At 43.7% G+C, this 27,384-nt stretch overlaps 4 protein-coding genes across 6 annotated transcripts in view; 1 reads left to right on the plus strand and 3 right to left on the minus strand.

The window, feature by feature from the left end:
- Nucleotides 1–859: 859 nt before the first annotated feature.
- On the minus strand, nt 860–3,213 carry LOC108032709 (protein odd-skipped). The gene is made up of 2 exons (XM_017106688.3): nt 2,762–3,213; nt 860–2,582 (listed from the first exon to the last, which is right to left on the minus strand). The coding sequence occupies exons 1-2, from the start codon at nt 2,832–2,834 to the stop codon at nt 1,477–1,479; spliced, it is 1,179 nt and encodes a 392-aa protein (XP_016962177.1). The 5' UTR covers nt 2,835–3,213; the 3' UTR covers nt 860–1,476.
- Nucleotides 3,214–17,204: 13,991 nt separating this feature from the next.
- Nucleotides 17,205–20,596, plus strand: LOC108032539 (UDP-glucosyltransferase 2). The gene is made up of 3 exons (XM_017106412.3): nt 17,205–18,465; nt 18,621–18,837; nt 18,897–20,596. Exons 1-3 carry the CDS (start codon nt 17,370–17,372, stop codon nt 19,186–19,188), a joined length of 1,605 nt encoding a protein of 534 aa, XP_016961901.1. The 5' UTR covers nt 17,205–17,369; the 3' UTR covers nt 19,189–20,596.
- Nucleotides 19,228–19,657, minus strand: LOC108032538 (kappaPI-actitoxin-Avd3d). The gene is made up of 2 exons (XM_017106411.3): nt 19,515–19,657; nt 19,228–19,448 (listed from the first exon to the last, which is right to left on the minus strand). Exons 1-2 carry the CDS (start codon nt 19,630–19,632, stop codon nt 19,273–19,275), a joined length of 294 nt encoding a protein of 97 aa, XP_016961900.1. The 5' UTR covers nt 19,633–19,657; the 3' UTR covers nt 19,228–19,272.
- LOC108032536 (cGMP-dependent protein kinase, isozyme 2 forms cD4/T1/T3A/T3B) overlaps nt 20,173–27,384 on the minus strand; it is a 32,162-nt gene continuing 24,950 nt past the window's right edge. For 2 of the 3 annotated variants that reach the window (XM_017106404.3, XM_017106405.3), the window contains 6 exons: nt 24,221–24,440; nt 22,613–22,849; nt 22,398–22,547; nt 21,383–22,002; nt 21,127–21,316; nt 20,173–21,065 (listed from right to left, as the gene is read on the minus strand). In XM_017106404.3, the coding sequence (XP_016961893.1) occupies nt 20,900–21,065; nt 21,127–21,316; nt 21,383–22,002; nt 22,398–22,547; nt 22,613–22,849; nt 24,221–24,440 (1,583 nt within the window). In that variant the 3' untranslated portion in view covers nt 20,173–20,899. Of the gene's footprint in view, nt 21,066–21,126; nt 21,317–21,382; nt 22,003–22,397; nt 22,548–22,612; nt 22,850–24,220; nt 24,441–24,651; nt 26,006–27,384 lie in introns of all 3 variants that reach the window. The other variant, XM_017106406.3, reaches the window with a different exon arrangement.

Genomic DNA, 27,384 nt, shown 5'->3' on the forward strand with positions numbered 1-27,384 from the left:
TAACCATACCGATACCGAAATCGAAACCAAGCCATGACAAAACCATAGCAAAACTGACATCAAATTCAATTCGATTTCATAAATTAACCTATGCGACAGATTGAATATGTTTTTGGTGGCGAGACTTCTGCTTACTTAATCGGCAACCTGAAAATTAATAGAGCTGCTTTAAAATGCGCAAATCGGGATCTGCATAAAAACTGAGTTATATGCGAATGGTTAATAAACTTTGACAGCTGCTGTTTGATTGTTCGACTTATATGGTCTCGAGAATTCTGTCAGATGAATTATGTTCGCAGCATGGGAGGAAGGTGTAGGAGTTAATCATCACATAAAGAAGTCGCCTATATTGATTAAAAGTAAATCAAAACCAGTCAAAATATTTTACAGATAAATAAATAGGCCTATAAAACCGTATAAAATTATGTAGGCATTTAGAAACTACTTGAACAAGATATAAAAATATTTACTCGGAACAAGTAAAAAACCCATCATTCTTTTTAAGCTTAAACTTTTCTGGAATATTTATAAAAAAAATACGTCAAAGATAATTTAACCCGTGTGAAGGAAAAATGGTGACAAATCAGTGCAAAAGGACCATCATAAAATTCCGCGAATCCCCAAATCCCTAGCGATAAGAAAAATGCTTTTTAAACTTCAGTTGAAAATTACTCTCCTTTATATTTAAGTATTTTTTGTGATAACTTCATATCAATGCGAATATTTTTTAGGCATATCTATATACAGACTATAGGTAGACGATAATGAGATCGTTGTATCTTTGTGCTTAGTCACAATTGCTAGGGCGACAATTAAGTTGTTAAGTCTAGACAGTAAGTAATCATGACACTCGTCTCGGTTTAACATTACACAATCGATGGATTGATTTATTCACGTATTATTTAAATATAATAATTAAAACAGTCTTTCATTAACCAAAGCGGGTTTGAGGTTTGTTTGATTGAACTATTGTAACATAACATTTGGTTTACTTTTAAATTACAAACTGAATGGGCTACTACGACTATTAGGTACAATAAATGTATTTAAGTTATAATTACAATCATATTATATTTATTTTAATCTATAGTTTACAATTGTGTGTGTTTTGGAATTGTTTTGTAGGAGGCTTGTGCTAGCAATACTTTTCATTGGATATTTCATCAGTTTTCCTCTGCTATTTGACTTTGGCATTGGTTTAATGCAATTGGGGCTTGCTATATTTCCGGGTTATATAGAACCGATTGCACGGAGGATGACTTCTTCGTCTACTTCTTCTGCTCACTGGGTTGCGATTGCGGTTGCGCATTGCTGGCGAGGATTTTTCACTTGCACCTTTGGCCAGAATGCGAGCTGGACTCGGTTGATTCTCCATTCCAGGCACTTCCCATGCCTGGCGGCTGTCCAGCTCTCTGGGTCCCTTCTTGAATCTCTCAACAGAAACCAGATGTCGGTTCGGTTTGGATTCGCGCCAATCTATCTGCTCATGATCTCATCGATGGTGAAGCCCAGCGTTCGCTTGGGCTTCTCGGAGCCCGAGGATGAGGACGACAGATCGAGGACGGGCAGGTGCTGTGCCAAATTCTCAGGTTGAGGCGAACTCAATGCCTGGTTTGGCACGGAATGCGAAGTGGCCGCGGAGGAGGCCACCTCCTTGGTGCTCTGCTCGCTGTGGCTCTGCAGGTGACTCTTCAGGTTGGCCCGCTGGTTGAAGCTCCTCTGGCAGATGGGGCACTTGTGCGGACCCTCCTCCAGGTGGGTTACCTTGTGGACGGCCAGGGTGCGGGACTGGCAGAAGCCTTTGCCGCAATCGCTGCACTTGAAGGGCTTGTCCTTGGAGTGGATGTAGCGGTGATCCCTCAGATGATCCTGTCGCCGGAAGGCCTTGCCGCAGATGTCGCAGGAGTAGGGACGCTCGTCCGTGTGGGTTCTCTCGTGGATCAGGAGGTTGTAGGACTTGGTGAACTGCCGGTTGCAGTACTTGCAGATGAACTGCTTCTTTGGGCGACTGCTGCCGGTGGCAGCACCACCGGTGGGTCCACCACTGGCACCACCGACTCCGCCCAGCTTGAGGGTGGGCATGGCTCCAAAGTGACGACCCACAACTGCGGCATGCAGCGTATGGAGGCCGGCGGGATAGGGACGCACATGGTGGGGATGTGGGTGCGGGTGGTGCGGATGTCCATGGTGGTGATGGTGGTGCGGGTGTTGCTGCTGCTGCTGTTGCTGCTGGTAGATGGCTGCATTGCGGATCCAGTGGTTCATCAGCTGCTGATGCACTGCCACGGGATCGGCGGTGGCAGCGGGGTAAACTGGATACTGCTGCGGTGCCGCATGTTGCTGCTGCTGCTGCATCTGCAGCCACAAGCGGTGCTGCTGCTGTTGCTGCTGCTGCTGCTGCTGTTGCTGCTGGTAGTGGGCCATGTGTCGCATGTGCAGTTGCGTGGCCACAGCCTCGTCGCTGATCGCTGGATGCACTCGCCTCAGCGGCTCCTCGGTGGGCGTATGTGGGGGCGTCAGCATGGGGGAGAGACTCGTCTCGCGCTCCTCCTTGATCACTATGAAATCCTCCTCAGCAAAGTCTAAAAAGAGTAGAGAATAGATGGGTTTGGTTAGTTAAGGCTTACTATAAATATCATTAAGAAATTCAACACAAAATCAGGCTAATAATGTGAATTGAAATATTTTCTTATGAAAGCTGGTAATCCATTTAGCCGACGGTAAATCCCTAGTCCTAACCCGTTTCCGAGCGTGAACCCACCTTGTTCTCTGCTTAAGTTGAGCTCGTCATCCACGGTTATGTTGCTGATGGGCGAGGCCGATGTGGAAGACATTATACTGTCTTTTTTGGCCCTTTGCTGACTTATTTGGTTTTTTATATTTGTGGTTCTGCGGGAACTGCACCGTTCACTTTGGTTTAGCACTTGTATCTGTATCTGCGCCTTGCGTTCTTCTTCTTTTTTTATTAGCTGGCTGACTGAGCGTTCTTTTGGATGCGACGTGCCACCGACAACGTCTCGACACAAACTGAATTCGTTGGCCGTTCGCCGCTCTCCGACTCAAACGGCTGAAAATCGAGGCGAAACGAGTGGAGTGTGTGTGTGCACTGTATTCCCGTCTCTGTCGCCCCTTTTGAGTGACTTGTTTGGTGTTGCTGCCGTGCTGTTGCTGTTGCTGCTGCTGCTGCTGAGCGATGTTGCTGTTGGGAGTAGCGCTCGTTAATAACTGACTGCAACTGCCGGAGTGGCGACCCGTTTTTGAACCCGCCGAGAAGTGCGGAGGAGGGCGACGAGGGTGACGAGCGGCCCGACCAACGGCAGCTGCCTGTGGCGGGGTTGAAGTTATTTGGAAATGGTAGATAGGTCCACGCCTACCTGCCGCTCTCGGATTGGCCCTTGCTGCTCGGCACCCGGCACTGGGTGCCTGTATCTCATGGATATGTGGATGTGTGGCTCTGTGGCTCTGTGTCTTTTTGGCTTTTTCCGTTCGAGCAGTAAACAAGCGGAAACCGTTGGCCTGACGGTCGCAAGCGTGGTATTTTGTTGGTGTTGCTGCCGCTGCTGCTGCTGCTGCTGATGTTGCTGCCGTAGTTGCTGCTGCTGCTGTTGCTGCTGCTGCTGCTGCTGCTGCCGTAGCTGCTGCCTGGCATCAGCAGCCATCGCTTAAGTCCAGCCCGCATCCCAATCCCAATCCGAAGCGATTCCCTCCCAGGCGCATGTGCCATCAGGAGCAGCTGCACGAAGGCCCAGGCCCAGGCCCTGGGTGTCCTGAATCCCCGCATGTCCTTTGCCCTCCACCTCCTCCTCATCCTGCTCATCCACTTCCATTCCCCGCCTCGTGCCTTTTTAATGTCGTGCTGTCTGCGCCCCAGGATATTGTAATCTTTTGTCCCTGCCCGTGTTTGTGCCTGATTCGTTTTCACTTAAATTTTAATTTGCAATACAAATCAGTTTCTTTTTTTGCGCATCCCCCCACTTTGGTTTACACTTTAATCTGGAATTCAATTAGCCGCTTCAAAGTGATGGCGATAAAAGTTTCGAGTGGGCGGGAATGGCCGTTTGTGGCGGAAATTGATTGGTTTTTAAAAGGGTTTCCGGCAGGATATGATGGACATATTTTACAGAGAATTACCATCAAATTGGTTAGGTATACTGCTAATGTAATTTGAGGAGCTAATGGAATGGATAAAATATTATATGTTTATATATCTAGGGACAAAGGTTCTTTTTATAGTGGTTTCAGCGAGAGCTTCTTAAATTTACCGAATTATTTAACATTAACAAATCGCCGTTAAGTCACAGTTTGATCAGTACACTGGGTTTCCAAGTAAACATTTTAAACTTCCTAGTTTAACCTTATTATACTAATATAGAAAAATAAATTGTTCATTTTTACTGCTGTTTTGTGGAATAATCTAAGACGAGACTTATTATTAGTAGTTTCTCGCAGGTTAAGTACGACTCGAGCCTGTCAAATCGTCTTTCATGAGTTTCTCATTCGAAATGCTTCATGCTACTCGCTTGGTTAATTATTTAATACGTACTGTAATTGAAAAGACAGGTGCACTTTGGGGACAGTTGTTTTGAACTGTATTAAGGAAACTGCTTGGTAACAAAAACATATGTAACTATTTTCATAGATCTATATATACATATTTTTATACAAAAAGTATCACTTGAACGAAAGAATCAGTTGAATAATTTTAAGACAAATTTGTTTAAGTGTTAACATAGATATGTTTGTTTCTTTTACATTTTATACTTTAACTACAATCTATTTCGAATTTATATTAACATAAATTAATTAATTATTTTTTAAATGTTTCTCTCTAGCAATATCCTTGACAATTATCCATGACTACTATATTTGAATTTAGTTTTTAAAAAAATCGAAACATTTATGCTCAATAAACTCACAGGTAGTTTATATCTGGTTTGTTATAAATAAGATGAAATAATTGAAAAATTCTTTATAATTTAACAAGCATTAATAAATGTTAAATATGTTGCTCAAAGAAACTCCTTTAAATGATTTTTCTTCCTTTCAAATATTTTAGAATTTCACATGTTATTTTCTTGCTTCCGAACTAAATCCGCTTGGATTTTCCACATATTAAAACATATTTTCCAATTTTTACAAAACTTCGATGTACATCCCATTATCCTGCTTCCGAAACCCGAAAATTCCCATGACTTTGACTTGTCGACTTTGCCGGTGAAGCATTTCCGCAACGGATCTGCGGCTAATCCTTTAACTTGGCAAAACAAGAAACATTCCCATTGATTGGTTTTACCAGTATAGGGATTCAGGATGCGTGGGTCCTAAGGCTAAGCCCATTGCGACACACTCCGTCACAAGCGGTCCTCTTGGAGGATTGACTTTGGGTGATTAAATTAAGCAATATTTGCACAACATTTAGTACAAACTTTCCCAGGCGGCGGAGAGTCAGAGATCAAACAGGCTGAATCAATAGGTCCTGCAGGATTTTCCCCGAGTGCGTGTTGGCCGGATTTGACTTTCGATCCGTTTAAACATCGGATGTGCCGTCGGTTTGTCAGTGCCTGACAGCTTTAACCTCGGCGTTTGGCAATTGTCGCCGCTGTTGACAGTTGACAAACAGTCGGCGAACTTTTCCATTTCAAAGTGACTGGAAATGGGACTGGGAATGGGTCTGGGACTGACTCCGCCTACCCTTTCAGTGCCCTGCCTTTGGCTTGGAGTCGCGAGCGGTAATTAACATCATGTCATAAGTGTACAAAGGCAAATAAATAAATAAATAGATAAACACGGAGTGGATGGAGTGGAGACACATGAAAGACCCAGGCCGAATATTTCCCAGCACATGATATATGGCATCGCACTGGCTGACTCTGACTTCCTGCTGTATCCATTTGTTGTTGATACTAATATTTTTACTATTGTTGTTGCTCTTGTCAACACATGGCCAAAAGGATTAGCCATCTCCCCGGGGGAAACACATGTCGTCTGCGTCCAGTATTTGCATGTGGAAAACGCGAGAGAGCCGGCAGATCCTCCAGATCGCGGAAACGGAAACCGAAGGATGAGATGGCCATAAAAAAAATGGGAAGACCTGAAATTCCGGCCCAAGGACCAGGACCTGCACCAATAAAGAAGTCATTGGCTCGGCCATAAAGCCATAAAAAACTATTGAACTCTCGGCCTGCTCGACATTAGTAGCCTGCCATTGTTTCCGGGAGTCTTGCTCTTCGGGAAAAAAATGTCGAAATACAAAAATGTAGAGCGTAAAAAATATAACAACGAGAGCAAAAAATCACAAAATCATCATAAACCGAAAATGACAACTTACTTAGTCGCTTCTTTGGCATCATAAAAACGCCCTTAGGCACTTCGCAGAAGACCCTTGGCTTTGGTTGACTCTCAGATCGCCGGACTCTGACCCGGTTTTTAGCAATGTTCTTCTTTTTTTGGTTTGCTTTCATTGTCTGCTCTTTTTTCGGGCCACAGCCATGCATATTTTATGGTATTTTTTTCGTGTTTCCACGAATAAAATTAGATTTTTTAGAGCAGAAATGTCAGAGTCGAGGTGGCAGAGTCATGGGCAATAATTGTTAAATTACTTTTTAGTGCGCCATATGCCAGAGGCTTTGCGTTTCCACCAAAATCGCTTTTTGTTAGCCATGGAAAAAATAGGGAAAATGCATATTCCTATTTTTTCGGGTATCTCAATTCGATGACCTTCACTTGTAGGGAAATCTTTTACTTTTTTCCAGCGAATGGAACTTCTTTAAGCTACTGAAAGAAGTCAAATGAGATTTTTGTTTCGAGGAAGTCATAATAGTAAAGAAATATTTTCAATGCCAATTATAGAAAACCCTTGAAACTAAATTAAAGATGCACTTTATATATTAACCTAATAACAAATATTTTGGGCGTGAATTCACAAAATGTAAATTTGTATGTATTATTATTATATTAAAGTCGTTGTTTATTCAAGAAAAATTTTGTTAAAAAGGTTTTGATTGCCAGAATAATTTATTGTACATTCGTTTCAATACGCCATTTTCCTGCTCCGCAATAAAAACCATCTCTAGGTGCAATTTCATATAATTTCCCCCAGATGGGAGGGGTTAAGATGCAGCACAATTTTCTCAGGCCTCAAGTTAGGAGGGGAGAGAGGGCCAAAAGCATCGGTTCAAGGCTTCGCTCGAAAGCAATTTGCAATTTCATGGCAGAAACAGACCAAGTATGGCACCAGCGATGAGGTAAAGGAAAAAACAATTTCAGTTATTGGAAATTCTTCCAGCGAACTGGGCAACAACAAGCAACAACGCAACCTCGATTTCCCAAGCAAAACGCCAAAAAGTCGCTAAAACTGTTCCACGGCAGTCCTTGGGATTCGCATGATAATTAGGTAAATCTATATGGTATTGGGATTGAGATCTCGAAGGGATGTGCCGGAGTCAAGGCTACCGAAAAAGACGGGTGCATGCGGCATTGTTGCGATTTGAATTGCTTGCGAAAAGTATCTAAACACACCATAAACGCGTCACGCCCGCGACTCCGCGAATCGTAAACCCAAGGACACCGCGGCCCTAAGTTGCCACGACCAAAACCAAAACTCTCTCTGGCTGGCGGAAAAGGGGTGTACCCTTTACTGGCGTAATTAAAGGGGTGTGCACGGGTAGGTGCCCAGGTAGCCGATACCATCTTGGAACCGTGCTGTAGGGGTCGTAAACCCGGGTTCCAGGACCAGCACCAGCACCAGCAACCCTAACCCTAAACGTTACCCTGAACTGGACTTTGGCTTCGGGACCCATTGTCTGCCTCCTTGCGGTGGGCGCGACGCACTTTTACTCCTTCGAAAAGGATGAGAACATCCAGATACATTCGCTCGTTCACGCACGACCATCGTACCTGGAAGATCGCGCGAACAAAAGGAGTAGCTCAAGGATTAGTGAGCTTGGACCGAGTATCCTTCGACTGGCATTTGCACATTCCGCGTGTGTGTGGCCTTGTCCGGTTTTTCTTGGCCGACTCCGAGTGTAGCGAATCCAGAAGGGGTTAGTCCGCAAAAAGGGTTGCACTTTATTTGCGAAAATAATTAGATTGATCCGGAGGGCAGTTGACTTGTCTGGTCATATTAGTGCTGCGCGAGGCAACTCCCCCACAACAAACCTGCGATTTCCTGTAGCGAATCCAAAGGGTTTAGGGTTGAGTTCGGTTGCGGGCGAGCAACTCCCCGAAAGGATTGCACTCTATTTGGCAAAATAATTAGATTGATCCCTTAACTTGGCGGCAGATTAGTTTCGGGTTATGATGGCCGGAAGAGGGTTATAAGAGGTTAGTGAGGATGGAGGTTAAGAATACCTATTATTATCATGAAATGTATTACCTTTCAATTAAACAAAAAACCATCTAACAGGAAAATAATGTTTTTGGAATTAAAAATTCCAACTGTATTGAAAATATTTTGAAGCTTAGATTTGTATTCTTAAAACAATGCTTTAAAATCTTTAAATCTTGGTAACATATAACTTTAACCAGGACTGAAAACCGATTTCTGGGATATTATAACGTGCTTTAATACCTCTTAAGCATCGGTTCCTCGTATAATTTCAATCCTTACTTTATTTAATTAGAATAAGGCAGTCTCTAACATCTTAATATCTTGTGGATTTTCCCCTAATTTCCATCCAAAACGTGACTCACCACCCAAAACTCCTCCCCTTGGCCTTATCGACATCGGCGCTTTGTGGGTTGTCAGCTACCTGAAAGCACCTCGTTCCCTTCTAGTCTTATCGACCGGGCGTCAGTCACCACCATATCAACATAGTATCCTATCCCCACCATGATTGCGTGGCTGTTTGCCGTATGGTAATAAACGGAGACCGGAGCCAACCCCGTATTTTGATAAGGACCTCGAAAATGTCGCAAAAACAGAATGAGTTGGTAGAAATCTAATAACAATAAACGGCATGTGGGGCGACAACACCTTTACGACGATGGCCCACAGTTGGAGCGAGGGAGACGGGGCTAGGGCGGCAGAGAGAGACGGGTGACCAGCCAGCGACTTTGATTTTAGCCGCAGCGCTTGTCATAAACATCGGCCGACTTTCATATTTCGCCGGCTGTTTCCCTCTTTTTTCCATTTATTTTCCTTTTATGCTTTATTTGCGTTTGTGATTTAGCAATATGGCGGACGGCTCGGTGGATATGGTGGTTGACTTATCCGGTGGTTCGGTGGTTCGGTGGTTGGGTTCCCATATTCATGGCCTCTCTGTCGGCAGCCCCCAAAGTAAACGGCCAGCCGCCAATCAAAATGCGAGTCCGAAATTAACCCACTGAGGGATTTGATGATTGGACGGTGGGCCCTTCACAATTAATGTTAGCATATGTGGGTAAAATGAAAAGGGGGTGGCTAGAAACACAATTACTGCCTTTATAGGAAATGTAATAGCATTTTTATTTCATTTTACAAATAGGTAGGTACTATAATAAACTGAAAACAGCCATGTCATTATTGCATAGCTAATTACAAATTTCTAACAAATTTTCTAGATTTTACAATAATTTTTGTGGGTATTCAAAACAGTATCATACAAATTAATGTCTTCTTCGAAGAAAACCTACTAAAAATATAAATGAATACATTTAAATTAAGTACTGTTAATTTGTTTTATTAAAACGTTTATTAAATTAAAAATATCTTAGCTTAAGATCTAATAATTCCATTTATTGATCTCGATCCACCATTTTTTATTTACCCTTCAGCCCACCAGGGGTTAAGAGCTAGCTCGACTTTGTCTTCCTTTCGAAACGATGCTTTGATTAATTAATAATGGAATTGCTAGAGTTCAACCTGGGATCAGTTGGGGTGCCAGCTCAGAGGACTAATTGAAATGGCATGAATGGGTTTACTTGAGGTTCCCCTTCAGCTCGTCGGATCTTTTCAATTAGACCAAAAAATCACCTGGGGAGAGTGTTCGCGCTTTCCATTCGAGCCACGTCTAATTACGCGGAGTATTAATGAAGGGCGAGCCCTTTGATCTGGGGACCGGGATCCAGGGTGCTGACCACCCATTGATAGATAATCATGGTGACTGATATGACCCCGAGTAACTCAAGACAAGTGTGTAATTAATAATGCCCCAAGGGCCGCGCTTCTCGCTTTTCGATGATTTCCAGCGAAGATCCCGATCTCTCGTAAAGTATTCAAATTACGGGGCGACGAAAAGTGTGAAAATGCGTTCAGGAATACACGAAAGGTTGCACCCCTGACACCATGTGATTTATGATGCCAAAACATGTGCGACCCACAAAAAAACACGGTCCGAGGGCTCCACGCCAGATGGAGTGCCTCGGGGATGATGATCCCGATCCCGATCCCGATCCTTCAGCGCCACTTGCGGGAGTGTCAAGTGTTTGTTTGCTCCGATTACATGCTATGTTGGTTATTTCGATCCAGCTATTAGGGCAGTGTTTACAGTGCGGCGCTATCCATAAATTACCAAAATTCTCCCAATGATCTGTAGCGGAGAAAGCAGATCTCCAGTTCGTAACCCGTAGCCCGTAACCCGTAACCCGAGGCGGAATTTCAATTTCTGGAAAATTACCCCAACCCAAAAGTTTGTTTACATTTTCCCTGAGACTAATTGTCGACATTGTATTCGAAACGGCAGAGACTTTCGGGCACTGGGCCAAAGTGCTTCCAATTCCAACTAAGTATTTGAAATTTATTGGTCAAATCTCTGGATACTCGTGTCGCTTGTGTGGTCCATAATCGCATTTCCATTTGCATCTCAAGTGGGGGAGTGCTGGCCGTTTGCCGGGTTTCGCAGTTGCCGTTTTACGACTACTTAAGGCTAATGCCCGGTTCGGGGAATCTGGAGACTCGAATACGGTAGTAAATAGTTGCACCACTCAAGTGGCTGCCCGTGGAGTTCCAGCTATGCGACTTAACCCACTACCGAACCACACTCCTTAAAAAAATTCCAAACCTGCTTATCAGTTCGGTTTTGTTTGGTTTCGTTTTGACAGGCCTGCGAAAGGAGCCGTGTTATGCACTCTTGTGGTTGTTACAAAACAACCCAGCCACTAAAGTCGAAGCGGGAAGTTTCAGATATCGCGTTCATCGATTCCCGGGAGTGCCAGTCGGGATCATAAAAAAGAACTTAAGTGTATGTCGTCCCATTTCGCTGTACTCACTATCTATTCATTCAAATTTTATTATAAGTTTAAAGTAATTTTCAAAAGTAAGTGCTCTGCATCAAAATCTTGCTAAAGTGTCAGCTTAATCTAAAAGCTACTTCCATCAATTTCAATTACTTTCTTTACTCATCATCGTTTTAGTAAAGTAATTACCTATATCCTATATTATCCATTTAGAAGAGAAACAATTATTCAAAGGCTGATAAAAAATATAATCAGATCAGGAAAGTCAGACGAATTATACGCCCCTTTTAAAAAGTTATACTACGTCAAAGTACTTTTACACTTACATAGTGCTGAAAAATATATGCGATTTTATCTTGCTGTTCGAAGTACCTCCATTTACCTTAAGGTATTTTAACCTCCATAAGAATCTCACTCCTTAAACGTCTTAATTTTCATCTTGAGGAAGTCCCCTGCTAACACATTAAGTGATTAAACTAATCGAACTTAGTTTCACGGTTAACCCCAGACTGCCCGCTCCGTCACCTTGGACCACACGCACTGCGGATCCTGCCGGCTGTATCCAGCAGGTTATTCTGCAGGTCCTGCTGCTAACTAGTTACAAATAATTATCTGTTTGCCAAATACTCGGGGACAACTTCATCCCAAGAACCGGCCATCTCAGCCAACCTTCCATCCAATTGCAATTACAGCCCAGTGACCTTGGATCGCCGCTGGGGCACCGAGGTTAGCCCAACCATCAGAGTTTTGGGTTTCCGAACTGGCATATCGAATGCCAAGACATCGATGCCATCCTCTGAAGTGGAATCTCTGCGACTAATGCTGTGATTAGCATCTGCGTTGACAAACACAGTGAGCGGTCCCAAGGCGAAGATCCTGCCAAGCAGTTTCTCGAGTTTTTCACATCTCCGGAATAGGGAATAGGGCATAGGGACCTGGGCACTGGTCACTGGTCACGGGAAGACGAACCCCACCCAAGATGAATAATTATGGGCGATCTTTATGCTAGCACCGGCTCCTCGCTGGGACCGTTAATGCTCAAGTTGAGTCGCGGGGTTCCAGGGGTTCTACGGAGCATGGGTTCCGCTCCGATCCGTGCCGAAGGCGATGGCGAAGGAGGATTACCTGCGGCGTTTCCTCTGGCATTCCTGAAATTTCCTTCCTTCACCTTCAATTGATGCGCTCGAGTCGCGCTTTGTTAGCAGCTATATATTCACGCGTATTCCGCCGAAACTCGCTAATGGTCACAGCAAGTCGTCCGATACGATGCGATCCGAACCGAGCTGAGCCGAGCCGAGACCATGTTTCACCTTGGTCCCCGCCTGTGTTATTAATGATGGAAATTTGAAAATACAGAAGGTTCAATAATTGCAACATCATTGGGTCTTCGATTTCTCAACCTTCGGCTGACTTTTGTCCCCGGCCGTAAACAAATTGCCAGGCATTTCGCCACACTTTCCGATGCCGAAACCGATCCCGGGCTTGAAACAACACACGCGCGTCCCTGAGCATATATATGTCCACCATCCCGAAAACATGGCTTTATGGACTGGGCCTAGGCCCATATCTACCTACGATCCGTAGAGATCCGATCGGCAGCACTGCGTTTATATTGCAGCAATTTCGAATCAATTGAAGAGTTTCCACGAATGCGCGCACAAAAGCCATAAAACGCGTCGCGTGGTGAGGGCGCGCAGATACAGATACGCCAACTCTGAGATATTGTAACCGGCAGAAGGACAAACTTCTGCTTTTTCAGCAACAGCAACAGCTTCACCTTCACTTGGCCGTGTTTGCCTGTTTTATTGGCCTTTTTGTCATCGTAATTCACGTGTAAAACACGCCGAATGCCCACTTCCCTTTCGGCCATTTCCCCTCTGTACTGAAGCGAAAAACTGGACTCGAAGATTGCGCGTGCGCACCTCTCCATTTGTTTACATTGCGCGCACGCCCTTCCTCGGGGACTCCTTGGACTTCCTTTTTAGAGGCGTACGCCCGGAATCCGGAATTCGAAATCAAGTAATGAACAAACAAGAGCTGGGCGACCCGTCCCATTGTCGATTCCCCTGAATTTTCGGCGCACGAATCAAGTTCTTTTAACACTTGCCAAGGGGACAGCCAAATGATAATGGAAGTAACCTTGTCAAAAGGGCCAAGAAAGTAGTATATAAGAAGGTTTTAGTAACTTAGTAAAACATTATAAAATCCTAGAAAAGACCTAAGGAGAGAAAATAACATTTAAAATATTATTTATATAATAATAATATTATAATATTAATTATAATAGCTAGCTCGATAAGCTATTGATAATAGCTAGACAGATAGATAAGCTAGATAAAGTGTATAATTATTTTAATTTTTATGTTTTCAAAGTTTAATAATAAGAATGCTTGGGTTTTAATCAGGATACAAAAAAATAAAAACCCCTGCAAGACCTCAAGATGATAACACAGTCACTACCTATCAATATTTTATTGGTTTCCGCAATCGTTTAGTTCAGTGCAAAACTTTGATTACAGCCTATTCAAATGGTTGCTTATCGTCGGCAATCGCAGCCCTTGAGAGTATGGACAAGTTGCAGTTAAGCTCCCGTCTGCATGTTTTTTGCGTTAAGCTCCCGACCAGAAGAGCTCCTTCAAGAGCCAAGCCCCCCGATAAGCTATCGGCGATTGTCTGTCGGTGGAGCAGCTTATATCAGCTGAAACCCCTCGAGTAGCTCCCACAAGTGGCAGTATGGAGCGCAAAGCCTAAAATCGAAAGCCCAAAACCCAGACCGAACCCAATTCAAGTAGCTCGTGCAGTTCACCTTAATGCGCCCCTCGGCATTCGGCATTCAGCATTCGGCACTCGACGGGGGACAGGAAACTGCAGCTCCAAGTGACCGCCACTGCAACTGCATTTCGGACTCGAGATTGGCCAGTTATCTGATGTCAGGCCATAGTCGTCACTCCGCCCCAGTCCTCTGTCCAGCAGATAGCTACTCGTCATTGTCCGGAGGCACGAGCTCGATTAGTTGCTAGGGAAAGGTGTGCACTGCGAGAAAAATATATTTAAGTTTTTGTTTTCTTTTTTAATATGCGGCTACCAGCTGCTCCCGAATTTTAGTATTTGATTTTAAAATTGTAAAGTTAAATTCTTTTTGAACACTTTAAAGTTCCTTCCCATCCCTTTTCTTTAAAGTTAGGTATTATTTTAATTAACCTGTCTTTTAAGAAAATATATGTACATCTGTAGCATTAATTTTCTAATACAAGATTCTGTTTGATAAAAAAAATTAATGTATAGATATTAAGTTTCTTTATTATAATATTTGTAAAATAACATTTTGGTTATTTATAAAACTTTTTTTCGAGTGCTTTGTTTGCCTTTGACCGGACGTTAATTGGATCACTGCTGGACCCCAGTAGGACCTACTCCCGGTTCCAATCTTGGCAGCTGTCTGCCGAACGACGCCCGCTGGGCACACATGTCCTGCGATGTGTCCTCCTTTGATTGCCTACTAATCCTGGCCATCGATGCTCAGGCGACAATCGAAGTAAACAGCCAGACAAATGGGCAAACAAATGAGCCGGGGCGTGTGTCCTGAAACGAGCCAAATTGGATCATAACTGCGAAATGCTGAAATCTGTGCAAACAGCGCTCTAATTAAGTCCTGCGGAGAGGGCTCACATAAAAAGGACATCGGACCTAGCTCCAAATAGCCGGGACCATTAAAATCGGACAATGTGGGTGCGTGTTTTCTGAATTGCGTCACAAGAGCGTTTACTTGTATAGGGAATTAATTACTTGGGGGAAAAATTGGTCTCGGGGGAAGGTTCTGACGTCAGCTGATTTTTGAAATACAATAAAGTAGATATTTTTAAAGAGGTGCGATCATAACCCAAGGGAGACATTAAAACATTAAAATATTTTATAAAATAATACTCCAATTCTATGGACATTGAAGTGAAAAATCCTTTTTAAAAATCTTGATGTTGAGACTTTGGGGACTGAACAAGAAGAACTGCTCAGAGCGCGCCTCACATCGTAGAGAACCTTGGGAATCGCGTGATCCCCTGAAATCAGGCTCGCGATAAGCCAAGACCAGAAGTGCCCAAAGTTTGTGGGGCGGTTCCCATGTGTATTTGACCCCTGATGTTGCCCAGAACCTATTCCCCGACAGAAAAACAGAAACAACTCTCAGCTCGATGGACGCAGTATCGACACTCTGGGCTTATAATGGGGGCGAAACTACCGATCGAAGCCACTCACAGCCACCAGAATCAGCAGAACCACCAGCTCCACACTCCGTCGGAATATAATTGATCCCATGGGGCACCTACTTATCGCCCGGAATGTTCGTTTTTAATTGCCCCGTTTTGTTGAAATACAATTTGCTCATGCTGATGCCTTTGTTGAATTTAACACACTTTTTATCGGCAATGAAAAAAGAAGAGGAACACTTACCGAGAAAAAACACTTAGCGTTAACTGGCTGCTATCGAGTGTGAGAGAGTGTTTCGCCCAGAGCCAATCGGCATCGAGAGGGCCTGGGAAGTGGGTCGATATAACACCCACACCCATTATCTGGTGAGGAGCCACTCTAAAGCACAACTCCCCAACCACCCACCGTTCAGATTCCCTTTGCATTCACCAACGAGCCATCATCGAACGACTCCAATTGAATTACTGCTGGAGACCATTTCTTCTTCCGTTTTCAAATGTGACACACTTGAAAATTCTTTTTCTTTATTCAATAGTAAAAAACTAATTATTTCCCTTAATAAAAGTAATTTTAATTTTGGTTTTAAGCGCTTAAGAAATACAGAAATCCAACGAATTGATAAAACTAGAACCATTTACTAAGTTCAAACTTTGTTCTCTACAAAAAGCTATAATAATACAAAAATAAAAAATAATAATTAAAATATAAAATATTTTAATTATTATAGCTTTTTGTCAAAGAAAAATTTCATACAACTTAGACTAATAACAAATACATTATATTTTCTTGAGACATTTCTCTAAGTGCATTCTGGGCAGGGCCAGGCACTTCGAATTACCGCCACTAATCTTGCGGGCATGTCAGCCGGACCCGGCCAAACCATTGACAGATCCCAGAGCCCAAACCGAATTCAAATCCAAAAACCGGCGACCGACGACCGCAGCTCAAAGTGCAAAGTGCACTTGACAGACAGCCAGCTGCAGCAGCTGCCAAATGTATCTGTAACTCTGGGCGGGTATTCTTTGGATCCTTGGCTGCGTTTCGAATGGCAATTGCATTTATTATCGCTCCATTTCGCTTGAGGTTCAATTAACGCTTACTACTGTCCATTATCGCTATGTTTTGAGGGCGTGTTTCCGCATCGCCATCGCAATTCAATTGCCCAGTTGAATATCTTGAGGCCGTTTTGCAATCGACTGTTGAGACAAATGACTTGGATTTCTAAATGGATAATTAAATTCTGAATGTTATTAACAGCGTTTGGGGTTCAACCCGGCCATGGATTTCCTTTGGATATTACGCAAGTTACAAATAAATTAAGAGAAATCTTACAGATAAAACCCTAAGCAAAAATGGTTATGCGAAGTGTTCTTTATTTCTTGGATACTGTAATTAATATAGAATATATTTTAATATTTCAATAGCATTTATCTTATTTTGATATTTAGTTTTAGGAAGTTCAAAAGTATCTTTTATCTAGTCAGTCGCATAAATACATTTGTATCTAAACTGTGCTAGGGGCGCCACCTTTATTGCGTTTCAGATTTAAAGCCAGGTGGCAACACCTCCACAAATCGTTAGATATCCAAGAAGTATGCTATACATTTCTTTATTGAAGCTCTATCCCTTAAGATAGGCTATACTGTGTGTTACTATATAAGAAAGGGGTAAAAAAGGATTTATAATTTGGTATAGAACAAATAATACCCAAAATTTTATAGAGAAAGATATTAAAAATGTAGTTAATAATTTGATTTATTCATTTCGACTCATTTACTTTTTTATACGGCGTAAACTATCGATATGTCGCTATCGATAGCAGTTCCAGTTGGAACTTTCCACGGGAAGGGAAGCCAAGCAGGTGCATTTCGTGCCCCTGCACTCACCATTCAGAAACCACAACAAAACACTTTGATTAGCCAAAGCATTAGAATCCCACCGCACAATGGAAGATAAGGTTATCGGATCTGGGAGTTGGGTAACCGACTCAGTCGGTGGAAAAGTACGGAGCGATGTGGCTGCGCAGCGGAGTGTTTATTGCATTTCTGGGGATTCTGGGGATCCCTCCCCAAATTTCCGCCGGTAATGTTCTCGCTGTCTATCCGCACTTTGGTTTCAGCCACTTCAAGGTGGTGATGCCCATACTAAATGAGCTGGCGACCCGAGGACACGACATCACAGTGATCTCGTACGTGAAGAATCCCCAGGCCGAAGCCCTTCCCAACTACGAGGAACTGCTGATCTCAGCGCCTGGTGAGGATCAGTCGAGCACTACGATCAACTTGGTTCCCCTGACGGAAAACACGCCCACACGATCCCTGGGAGTACTGATCCGGGAATATATAGCCCTGCACGAAGAGGGTCAGAAGACCTGTGAGCATCTCTTCGCCAGTGGTCACATAGAAACAGTCATCGCACGACACCAAATCAAGCCCTATGATCTGCTACTCACGGAGTACTTCAACTCCGACTGCCAACTGGCCTTGGCCAAGTTAATGAATCTGTCAATTATAGGCTTGAGTACCTGTGCCCTGATGCCCTACTATTACGATCGCATCGATCTGCCAGATACACCTGCCTTTATACAGTCGGAATTCGTGGGATTCGCTGGACAACTGAAGTGGCATGAGCGCCTGCTTAACTTTGCACAAGCCAAGTTGTTAAAGTTTCTCTACAAATATCACTCCAACAGGGCAGATAACCTATTGATACGAAAGTATCTTGGGGTGGAAGTAGATGTAGAGGAAGTAGCCCGCACCCAAACTGCTTTTATATTCGGAAATCAGCATTATTCGCTGATGGGCAGTCGCCCACAGTCCCTGCAATTTGTGGAAATTGGAGGAGTGCATATTACTAAGCAGGCAAAACGGGAATTGCCAGAGAATATCACCAATTTCCTGGATCAGTCAAGCGAAGGTGTGATCTTCATCAGCTGGGGTTCTATGGTACGGGCTTCAAGCATCGACGAAGATAAACTAACAGCTATTTTGGAAGTCCTACAAAACCAGCCCTTAAGAATCATTTGGAAATGGGAGGGCGATGAGACGCCAAAAACAGATCCCTCCAAATTTCTCTTTGTCAAATGGGCTCCTCAAATAGCTCTTCTTTGTAAGTTTAGCACTATAAAATTCTCGAAGTCCGGATTTTATTTTAATACTATAGCATTATAAATTCAATTCAGAACACAAAACCAGTTATGATGTAAAAACCGGACTAGGGCCCTTTACATTTTAAAAACCCACTCACTCTTCGTTCTATTTTAGGTCACCCTAAAATAAAGTTGTTCTGGTCCCATGGCGGCTTACTGGGAACCACCGAATCGGTTCATTGTGGTAAACCCCTACTAGTCACTCCAATCTATGGAGACCAATTCCTAAATGCATTTTCTGTGCAAAATCGTGGAATGGGTCTTAAGTTGGACTATGAAGACATCACTATACCAAATGTAAAACAAGCTTTTACAGAGCTTAGCAAAAAGAGGTACATTTTAACTAAATTTTAAAAAAAAAAATCCTCTTAAAATGTATATATTTTTCCAGTTACTCAAAACGTTCCCTCCAGATCTCGAAGATCTTCAATGAACGCCAGAAGACGCCGCTGGAATTAGCCATTTGGTCTGTGGAGCATGTCATTAAACATGGCTTAGTGGCCGCAGAACTACTGCAATCGCCCGGCATAGAATTTAATGGATTTATCTACCACTCAGTGGATAGTATAGCTCTGATATTCGCACCTGTAGTACTTTTGATAATAATCCTAAGCTGTTTAAGTAGAAGAAAGCCATCTACGCCTGCCACTAAGAAACCTGGCAAGAAGCCAAAAAGATCTTAAGCCTCACGAGACGAGCAAACAAGACGCATGCCATGACAATTTGTGTAACATTAAATATATATTAAGCATAGATTCATGAGGATTTCAGTAGCGCAGGCGTTGCATGCAATCCCTGCGACACTCCTCAAAGGTCAGGAAATTATTCTCAGTGGATGCACAGCCCGTGTAGTAAAAGCTTTCGCAATTTCCGGTCTTCTTGTTGTAGGCATATCTCAGCTGGCGACCTCGGCACAATCCAGGTGCCTTGGGCTGTCTGCAAGCTAAACAAATTATATTTGTTAATTTTTAAATACAATAATATACATTTTAAAAAATTAATAACTCACCTATTATCTGTTCGATTTGGTCGTCCGTATGATTTTCCAAACTGGGAAGACCCAGAGATAGGCCAATGAACAAGAATAACACTAGGCCAAATTGCCTCCAGCTCAAAGTGAATGCCATTTTGGTCAATTCATAAAAACAGCAATAAGCTGCACAAGTTCCAGAATGTTATAACACTCAATCTTCCTGTTTAACTTTCGTTTTTGAACTATTGAGCTTCAGTTTTCCGTTGCGATCTGCACTAACGTCGGGCACAGAATGTTCTCATTCAATTTGTCTGACATTTTGACTGATTTTTCTCAGTTTTCTCTGTGTGACGATTCTTCTTCCGTGCGTCACGTACCTGAGTTTTGTTTTTGGCCAACTTCGTTTTCATTTCAGCGTTTCCCCTTTTTATTGCATATTTTCCACTGCACTCTCTGGCAAGTGAAAACGTGTGCAAAGAGAAGCGCCCATATAGGAAGTACCTTGGATGAGGTCAATGTAGGTGGACAGCTTTTACCTGATGTAAACACGATGTAAATTTCTTTTTTCACTTAAAAAAATATCACTGTTCACTTTGAATGTCATAATACTAGATATTCTTATCTATGACAGCCAAAGGAATCTTCTAGCGCCTGCTAAATAGTTGATAAACAAATATAGAAAAATACAATGAGCTATCGCATAAATTTGTTTATTCAATTTCTAACTGATTTACTTAAAAGAGACAATTAAAAGGGCATATTATTCGTACAAATAATAGAAATAATCGCTAAATCTAATGAAGAATAGCAGAGAGGCTAGACAGAATTTTAACAAATGTTTTTTCAGGGCGAGTGACGGAAGACCTTGGTCAGATGTTGCTTTAAAATGTTCTTACAGACTATAAGGCAACCCGATTTGTATGCATTAACAATGATATATAATAATTATGTTAATAATATTTAATAGATACAAGTAGAAAGAATTTATACAATGCACATGGCTAATAGAGCTCAAAAACAGAGTCACAGAGACCTACTTACAATTTACATCAATTCCAGGCGAACTAGACACATATCCTCATTACAAAATAATAGTTATAAACTCGTTAATAAATTCATTGCGTTGCACATCATGGGGATAACACGTCACGGAGACGTCTATCTATGTATAAATCTAAAAGAGCTAAAAAACGATGGATGATTGTGTGCTTTTGTGTCGGCCCTTGGCCTTGCGACTGCTACGTTTCTTTGTTTTTTGGGGCAGCTTTCCATTGCGAGCTGCTGACTGTTGCTGTTGGCTTTGGCGTACATATGGCGCACTTAAGATCAGTTTCTTCTCCTTCCTAGTATTCATCCCCTCTGGTTTCCTGTAGCAGAAGCGTCTAGAGAGCATCGTCTGGGAAGCGGGACCTCAACTCCCCCTAGAAGTCCTTGTCCCATCCAGTGACATCGTCTGGCGGCGGACCCTCCGGATCGGGGGGATAGTCATCGAAGTTCGTCGTATCCACCACACTCTTCACGGCGGGCTTAATGGGCGGTTCCAGAGTGCAGTTCTGCAGGCCCCACCAGTAGAAGCCATCGAACCATCTGTGCAGGGAAAAACCAAGACATTAGTTTGATTTAAGCATATATTTAAAGGGAATCTTACTTGTGCTTCTGTATCTCGCTGATCCCCCCACGCTGGTAGCCCAAACGCTCGGCGGGATTGTCGCGGCACAGCTTCTTGATCAGGTTGCTGGCATTCCGCGTGATATTCCTGGGGAATTCGATGGCATCGATGCCCTTAAGTATGATGTTGTAGGTGCGCATGGGATCCGAGCCAGTGAATGGAGGCGTACCTAGAAAAAGTAATTTAAAATGTTTGTTCCATTTATTGTATACCTTTAGTTGTTTTCCCAACTCACCCGTTAGCAACTCGAACATGAGCACTCCCAGCGACCAGTAGTCCGCACTTATGTCATGACCTCGGTTGAGAATCACCTCGGGAGCCACATACTCTGGCGTGCCGCAGAAGGTCCAGGTCTTCCTGCCCGTCTGCAGCTTCTTGGCGAAACCAAAGTCCACCAGCTTCACATATCCTCGCTCGTTGAGCAGCAGGTTCTCCGGCTTCAGATCCCGATAAATGATGTTACGCGAGTGCAGGTAGTCAAAGGCCTCCACCACACACGCCGTGTAGAAGCGGGTGGTGCTGTCATCGAAGTTGCCCTTGTCGCGCAGAATCGTCCAGAGCTCCCCACCCAGGCAGCTCTCCATCAGCATGTACAGGTACTTCTTGTCCTTGAAGGTCTTGAACAACTTCACGATGAACTGGCAATTGGCCTCGCCCATGATCTCCTTTTCGGACATGATATGCTGCTGCTGTCGCGTCTCCACGATCTGGGACTTTTTCATCTGCTTGAGGGCGAAGGATCTGGAGCTATCACCATTGGTCTGGACCAGCTCCACGCGGCCGAAGCCGCCAACTCCCAGGGTTGCGATAACGCGCAGATCCGTGAGGTTGATGTCCCGGAATTCCTCATTGATCCTGGAAAATATTTTGGTTGTTAGTCAATATACTTGATAAGGCCAAATAGCTGATTATAGAGATCTTTAAACAATTCCAACAAATTCAACATATCTACTTTAAAGTAACTAAAAGCAAAAATGATCTGAAATTAACTAACATTTTGTATACACCTAACTCTAATAAGCGTTTTAGAACTCTATTATTAGTCTTCCTGCCAAGGTTTGTACGGTAACTACTAGCTATAGTCAAAACAATTGTACTTGTTTTGTGTGCCGAGCTATCAAATAATTATACACTTCAAAATTTGAATAGATGTGAGTTGATTTCGAGGCAGTTTATTGACCTTGTTGTGGGTTGATTCCGTTCCTCGTTGCTAATCTTGATTCATTTTTTTTTACTTATTCCACACTTACTTTCTGCGCTCCATGGCTCCCTCATCGTCGTAGCGATGCTTGATCTCGTCCAGATTTGAAATTAGCTGATTGAAGGTCTCGCGATCGATGACCAGACAACTGACGCCATCAGCGGATTCGCAAATAATATTCGCCGTGCGCAGATCATCGCTAAGTAAATAAAAATTCAATTAGTTTTGGTTGCTAATAAAGATTTTTTCTAATGTAGAACTCACCCCTGGAGAGCCTTTTCGCCGAAGAAATCGCCCTTGCCCAGCATGCGAATGAACTTCTCCTCCTGCGTGTCCTGCTGCTTGATCGTCACCCGAACCTTGCCCTTTGAAATGATGAAGAAGGTGTCGCCCCTGGCTCCTTGGCGCACTATGTAGTCGCCGCGCTGGTAGTGCGTCTCCTCCAAGACGTCGGAGATCTTGATGAGTGTGTCTTCCGCCAGGTCTTTGAAGATGGGCACACTGGTGGAAGATAAGAAAAACAAAAATTGATATTTTCATTCGGGAGATAATCTCCGTTGCAGGCTGAAGAAAGTGCTGTAATTAGTGGACGCAGCTAGTTCGATCTAGATAAGAAAATTCCACGGTAATGGGAATCTATTGTTGACCTACATCGATCACTGAAAGTCGCGTCAGAACTCCTCCCATTGTGTCTTTCCCTCTGGCATGGTGCATCGCACATATCTTAGATCTCTACACTCGAAAACTATTTTAGAAGTCTTGGAAATATATATATATATAAGAAGTGAAATAACCAAGCTATGAAATAGGGTAGTTGTAAAACAGATAGTTGTAATATAAGTTTTAAGTAATACAGCTTTAATTAATAAACATTCTAATTGTCAGAAAGATATCTTGACCTTCAAAAAGATTTTACATACTATTTTCTTCAACTGTAGACCAAGATACTCAATCCACTACTCCTCCCATGCTTTTTCCCCGCTGGCCAGCATTTTTTTTAGTGAATGCCCACATGTATCTGGAACCTATATCTTCAGTTACTGTTGCAGTTGCAGCTGCAGTATCTGTATCTGCATCTTTCATCATCATCATCATCCCATTGCACTTTCATTTTCTACCCGCTTTTTTCGCTACTTCTTCGAATCTGGAATAGGCAACGAGTGCATGGCCGAGGCCTCAATTATGGTTTTAGCAGTTTTTACGGACGACCAATTAAACGCGATTAATTTGCCGGTCACTCTGTGGAAGGAGCGACTGGAGGTGGAAGTGAGACTGGAAGCTGCTGATCATTGCACAGACTTGGCCAAAAAACTGGTTGCCACGGCAGCCGGTGGAAAAGAAATTTCTATGCGTTCGTTGGCCGCAGTTTGAAGTTTAGCTGAAGTGAGCTGTGAGTTTGAGTTTTCAGTTTGAGCCATTGCACGTCATATGGACGCCCATGACCATGACGCCGACGGGATGGCCATAATGTTGCGTTCGATCTGAAGAGATGCCGTCGATGGGGCCGCCCGGCGGAGAAAGTTACCTTACTTTATTCGACAAACCTTGCACGATTTGAAAACACAAATCGACCGGGTCTAAGTGAAGCAAAAACAAAAAAATCCCTAAGCTAAGCGATTTTTACATTTGCCATTATAAAGTAATGACCCTACACGTTGTGCTCTGCGGAATTGATATACTTAAGTGCAAATGAACATTAATTACGCCCAAATTGCAAATAACCAGTCGCCACCATCTCGCCATCGCCACAGGCTCCGAGGCTCATTAAAATGCACATTAAATTGCCGCTTGGCAATGGGAAAGTCTGGCGTCGGTCTTCGAGAGGCTGTTGGCCAAAAAGGAAAGTGGCGGTCCGGGCGCAGGGCTACTCACCTCTTGAGGAAGTCGCTGTACTCCGCCTGGCGGATGAGGCCCGTCCGCATCATGATGGTCTGGAAGCACTGGCGCTCGATGGCCCACAGATTGCACTCGGTGATCGCCGTGATGGTGGCCGTCCTCTGGCAGTTGTACAGGATGGCCAGCTCGCCAAGGACCTTGGCGCCCGAAAGGGTCGAGAGGTACTTGCCCTCGCGGGAAACCTCCACGCGTCCATCTGGGGAGAAAATAACCAAGTTAATAGGGTGCTTATGAAGGATTTGGATTGCAGTACCCCCTTATTTGCCAGACCTAGTCGTAATTCTATGATATTTTTGAATAATAGTATCAGGATCATGATCAATAAACAAAGAATAAAAGTATTTTTATTATAATCTCTTAGGAATATCTCCTTAGAGGCCCTTCCATTCCAATCACCCAACCCTTACCCTTCTCTGCCTCTTCCTCCTGCCCCCCACTCGACTGCTCCTTGAGATTGCCGGTCCTTCGTCGCCGGGCATAGGTGTGCACTGGTACGATGAGACGAGGACGTGGGATACAGAACCCTTCCCCGTTGAGATCCTTGGAGCTGCCATTGCTGCTGGCAGCGGGCGAGATGTGCGGACTCTTCTGACGCACCGCCTTCTCCTCCTCCAGTTTCAGCTCCTTGATGGCCTGCTCCAGGCTGTGACGCCTCAGCGAGGCAGTGGAATCCCTGGATCTGCCTGTGCTTCTACTGCAAGAAGTCGATTGAATGGGCATCCGTATGGTGGCATATCTCTGGACGGAGGTCTGCGATCTAGCAAGCGGCTTGGTAACCCTTTTGGGTGGCTCCGGAGGCGGTTCTCGGGGCGGCGGAGCCATCAACCTCTGTGGCTGCTGGCAGATCACCACCTGTTCCTGGGCGTCCTCTGCAGCGGAGGAGAATGTGGAGTAGGCGGAGGAGGAACTGTTGCTGAGATTCGGCTGCGTTTTGCTGGCCACCTTCTGGGGTGACCTCAAGGTGGCATAACTGGGGGGTTGCGACATCGTTTGAGAGCGACGCAGCGAGGGCGGCTTCACCGAGAGCTGTTGTCGTGGTCGGGGAAATCTGGGTCTCTCTGTGGGGTCCAGCACGTAATGGTTGACTGCGGGAGATTCCTGGAGATTAACCGACTTTTCCTTTCCCTCCACCGGCGGACGGATCTCCTCGATCTCCTCCTGATCCTCGGCCACCCAACCGTTGTGCATGTGCTGCTGCTGATGGTGTTGCAGCGCCGATGGCCTGTAGCCATTCAGTTCCTTAATGGTGGTTACTATACGCTTGTCCCGCGTTTGCTGCTCCAACTGGCGTATGTTCTCCAGGGTCATTTGGTACTTGCTCAGGGCGGAGATGCCCTCGATGAGGAAACTGCTGCCGGCGCAGCTGCTCTGGCGTATCAACTTGGAGCCCGTCGGCGGCGGGGGTTGGCTCACACGGTTCGCCTGATTCGCCTGATTCGCCGCCCTCAGCCAGTTTTCCTCGTACAATGCACCCATGGCGCTGCTGCCCTCCAGCGAAAGACTCGCATCGACGGCTTTGCCCGGATAATGTTTGATTTTCATTACGAAAGACAACAAATTTCACTTGACCAGCTGCAGCTACGTGCTTTGTTTGTCTTCGCTTCACCGTTTAGTTTATGTTTTTTTCTGTCAGTTTCTTTAGTTTTTTTGAGTTTGTTTTTGTCTTTTGGACTCTTTTGCATAACCCAAGAGTTCGGAAATTTCGCGCACGGAATATTTGAAGAGTCACTGGGAATGGCGATGCCTATATGGTTTTCAGGCCTGATGTTGGTAACAAAATAACAAAAATGTATTTGTTATTTATATTGCAAAAGCCACACACGTCTGCTGGCTCTTTGCTGTTTCAGTTGCTGTGTTTCTGCCGTTGTTGTCGATGTTGTAAACTTTCCATGTTTTCGCGACTTGCCTCACGTTTGTGCATTGATTTTGTTTATGGCCAGTTGATCTACCAACTTTGACAACTCTTTCGCAGCGATGAGCAGAATAATAACAATAAATTTCAATTCAAATTGGGCCATTCCGAGAGAAGAAGTCGTTTTTAATAAGCTTACTGGTTACTGAATAGCCAAATGGGATTTAAAAAATTCCTATAAATTGCACATTATATTTGCCTTAAGTTTTTAACATCTGTTTTTTTCAAAACCCAACATCTCTAACGCACCTAAACAATATACCACATCATTTAGCTCAACTTGCAAATTAATTTCGGGCAATTGGTAAGAGCGTGTGAATGAGCCAGTCCCGACTTATTTTCCACCTCTTCCACTGGCCAATGCATCGAAAGCTTAATCATCGGCAAATTAGCCAATTGTGAATGAAAGTGGGCGACGCGGTAAGCAGGGGGAAGTGACAATTGGCGATATTGCCAAAGGTAAACAATAATGGAGGCGTTCGACAATCAAAGGTGACGTATTGGCCGACCTAGAAAACCAAAATAAATCGAGTGACCATCGGTGCTGGGCTCCAAAATAAAATGGAGCGTGACTCTGAATTGGAAGGGAGTTGTTAGCCACGAGGGATTTCCACACGATTGTGGCTGCATTTACGCTAATTGATCGGGCAAACTGACGCAAACGATCTTTTATGACTCACTTCTCCAGAGGGGTGTGTTCAAAATCTGCGGGTGATCTCAGGCAAATATTTGTTTAAAGTAGAGCTTAGTTAATATTCAGTGAGCACTTGGGGAGGGCATGCCTGACTAGAAAAAATGTGCACAGCAAATTATAAAGTCTGGAGTTTTCGGAATTGGGTGTGCCGAAAAGTCGCTTTATATTAATGTATAAGAACTTTTCCTATAGGTTTATCAATAAAAAAAAGGATTTTAAAAATGGAAAATTATAATGACCGTAAACACAGTTTTTTTGACATCCTTCGGTATAAAGATAGTAAAATGTCTAAAATTAGTATAATTATATCTTAGTTTGAGTCAGAGAATGAGAACTCTTACTTCTTATAACAGCTTAAATTACCCAATAAAAGCATTTATCTTAATGAATTTTTGCCATTCAAGAAACTGTTGTTATAAGCACATTCCACATCATCTGCGGTCCAATTGAAAACACTCGATTGTCACGACTACGCACAATCGGAAACGGTGACTAAACAAACAAACACCGGCGACGAGCAACAATTACGAGCGG

This window comes from Drosophila biarmipes, chromosome 2L (assembly GCF_025231255.1).
Source record: "Drosophila biarmipes strain raj3 chromosome 2L, RU_DBia_V1.1, whole genome shotgun sequence".
In the NCBI taxonomy this organism is placed as follows: Eukaryota; Metazoa; Arthropoda; class Insecta; order Diptera; family Drosophilidae; genus Drosophila; species Drosophila biarmipes.

What these genes read in the sequence shown, in the direction of transcription:
- LOC108032709 (XM_017106688.3), bottom strand. Translation starts at nt 2,834, where the DNA reads ATGTCTTCCACATCGGCCTCGCCCATCAGCAACATAACCGTGGATGAC. An exon ending in CAACTTAAGCAGAGAACAAG is followed by an intron (nt 2,583 to 2,761) that starts GTGGGTTCACGC and finishes TACTCTTTTTAG; the next exon opens with ACTTTGCTGAGGAGGATTTC.
- LOC108032539 (XM_017106412.3), top strand. Translation starts at nt 17,370, where the DNA reads ATGTGGCTGCGCAGCGGAGTGTTTATTGCATTTCTGGGGATTCTGGGG. An exon ending in TCCTCAAATAGCTCTTCTTT is followed by an intron (nt 18,466 to 18,620) that starts GTAAGTTTAGCA and finishes GTTCTATTTTAG; the next exon opens with GTCACCCTAAAATAAAGTTG. An exon ending in ACAGAGCTTAGCAAAAAGAG is followed by an intron (nt 18,838 to 18,896) that starts GTACATTTTAAC and finishes ATATTTTTCCAG; the next exon opens with TTACTCAAAACGTTCCCTCC.
- LOC108032538 (XM_017106411.3), bottom strand. Translation starts at nt 19,632, where the DNA reads ATGGCATTCACTTTGAGCTGGAGGCAATTTGGCCTAGTGTTATTCTTG. An exon ending in CCAAATCGAACAGATAATAG is followed by an intron (nt 19,449 to 19,514) that starts GTGAGTTATTAA and finishes TAATTTGTTTAG; the next exon opens with CTTGCAGACAGCCCAAGGCA.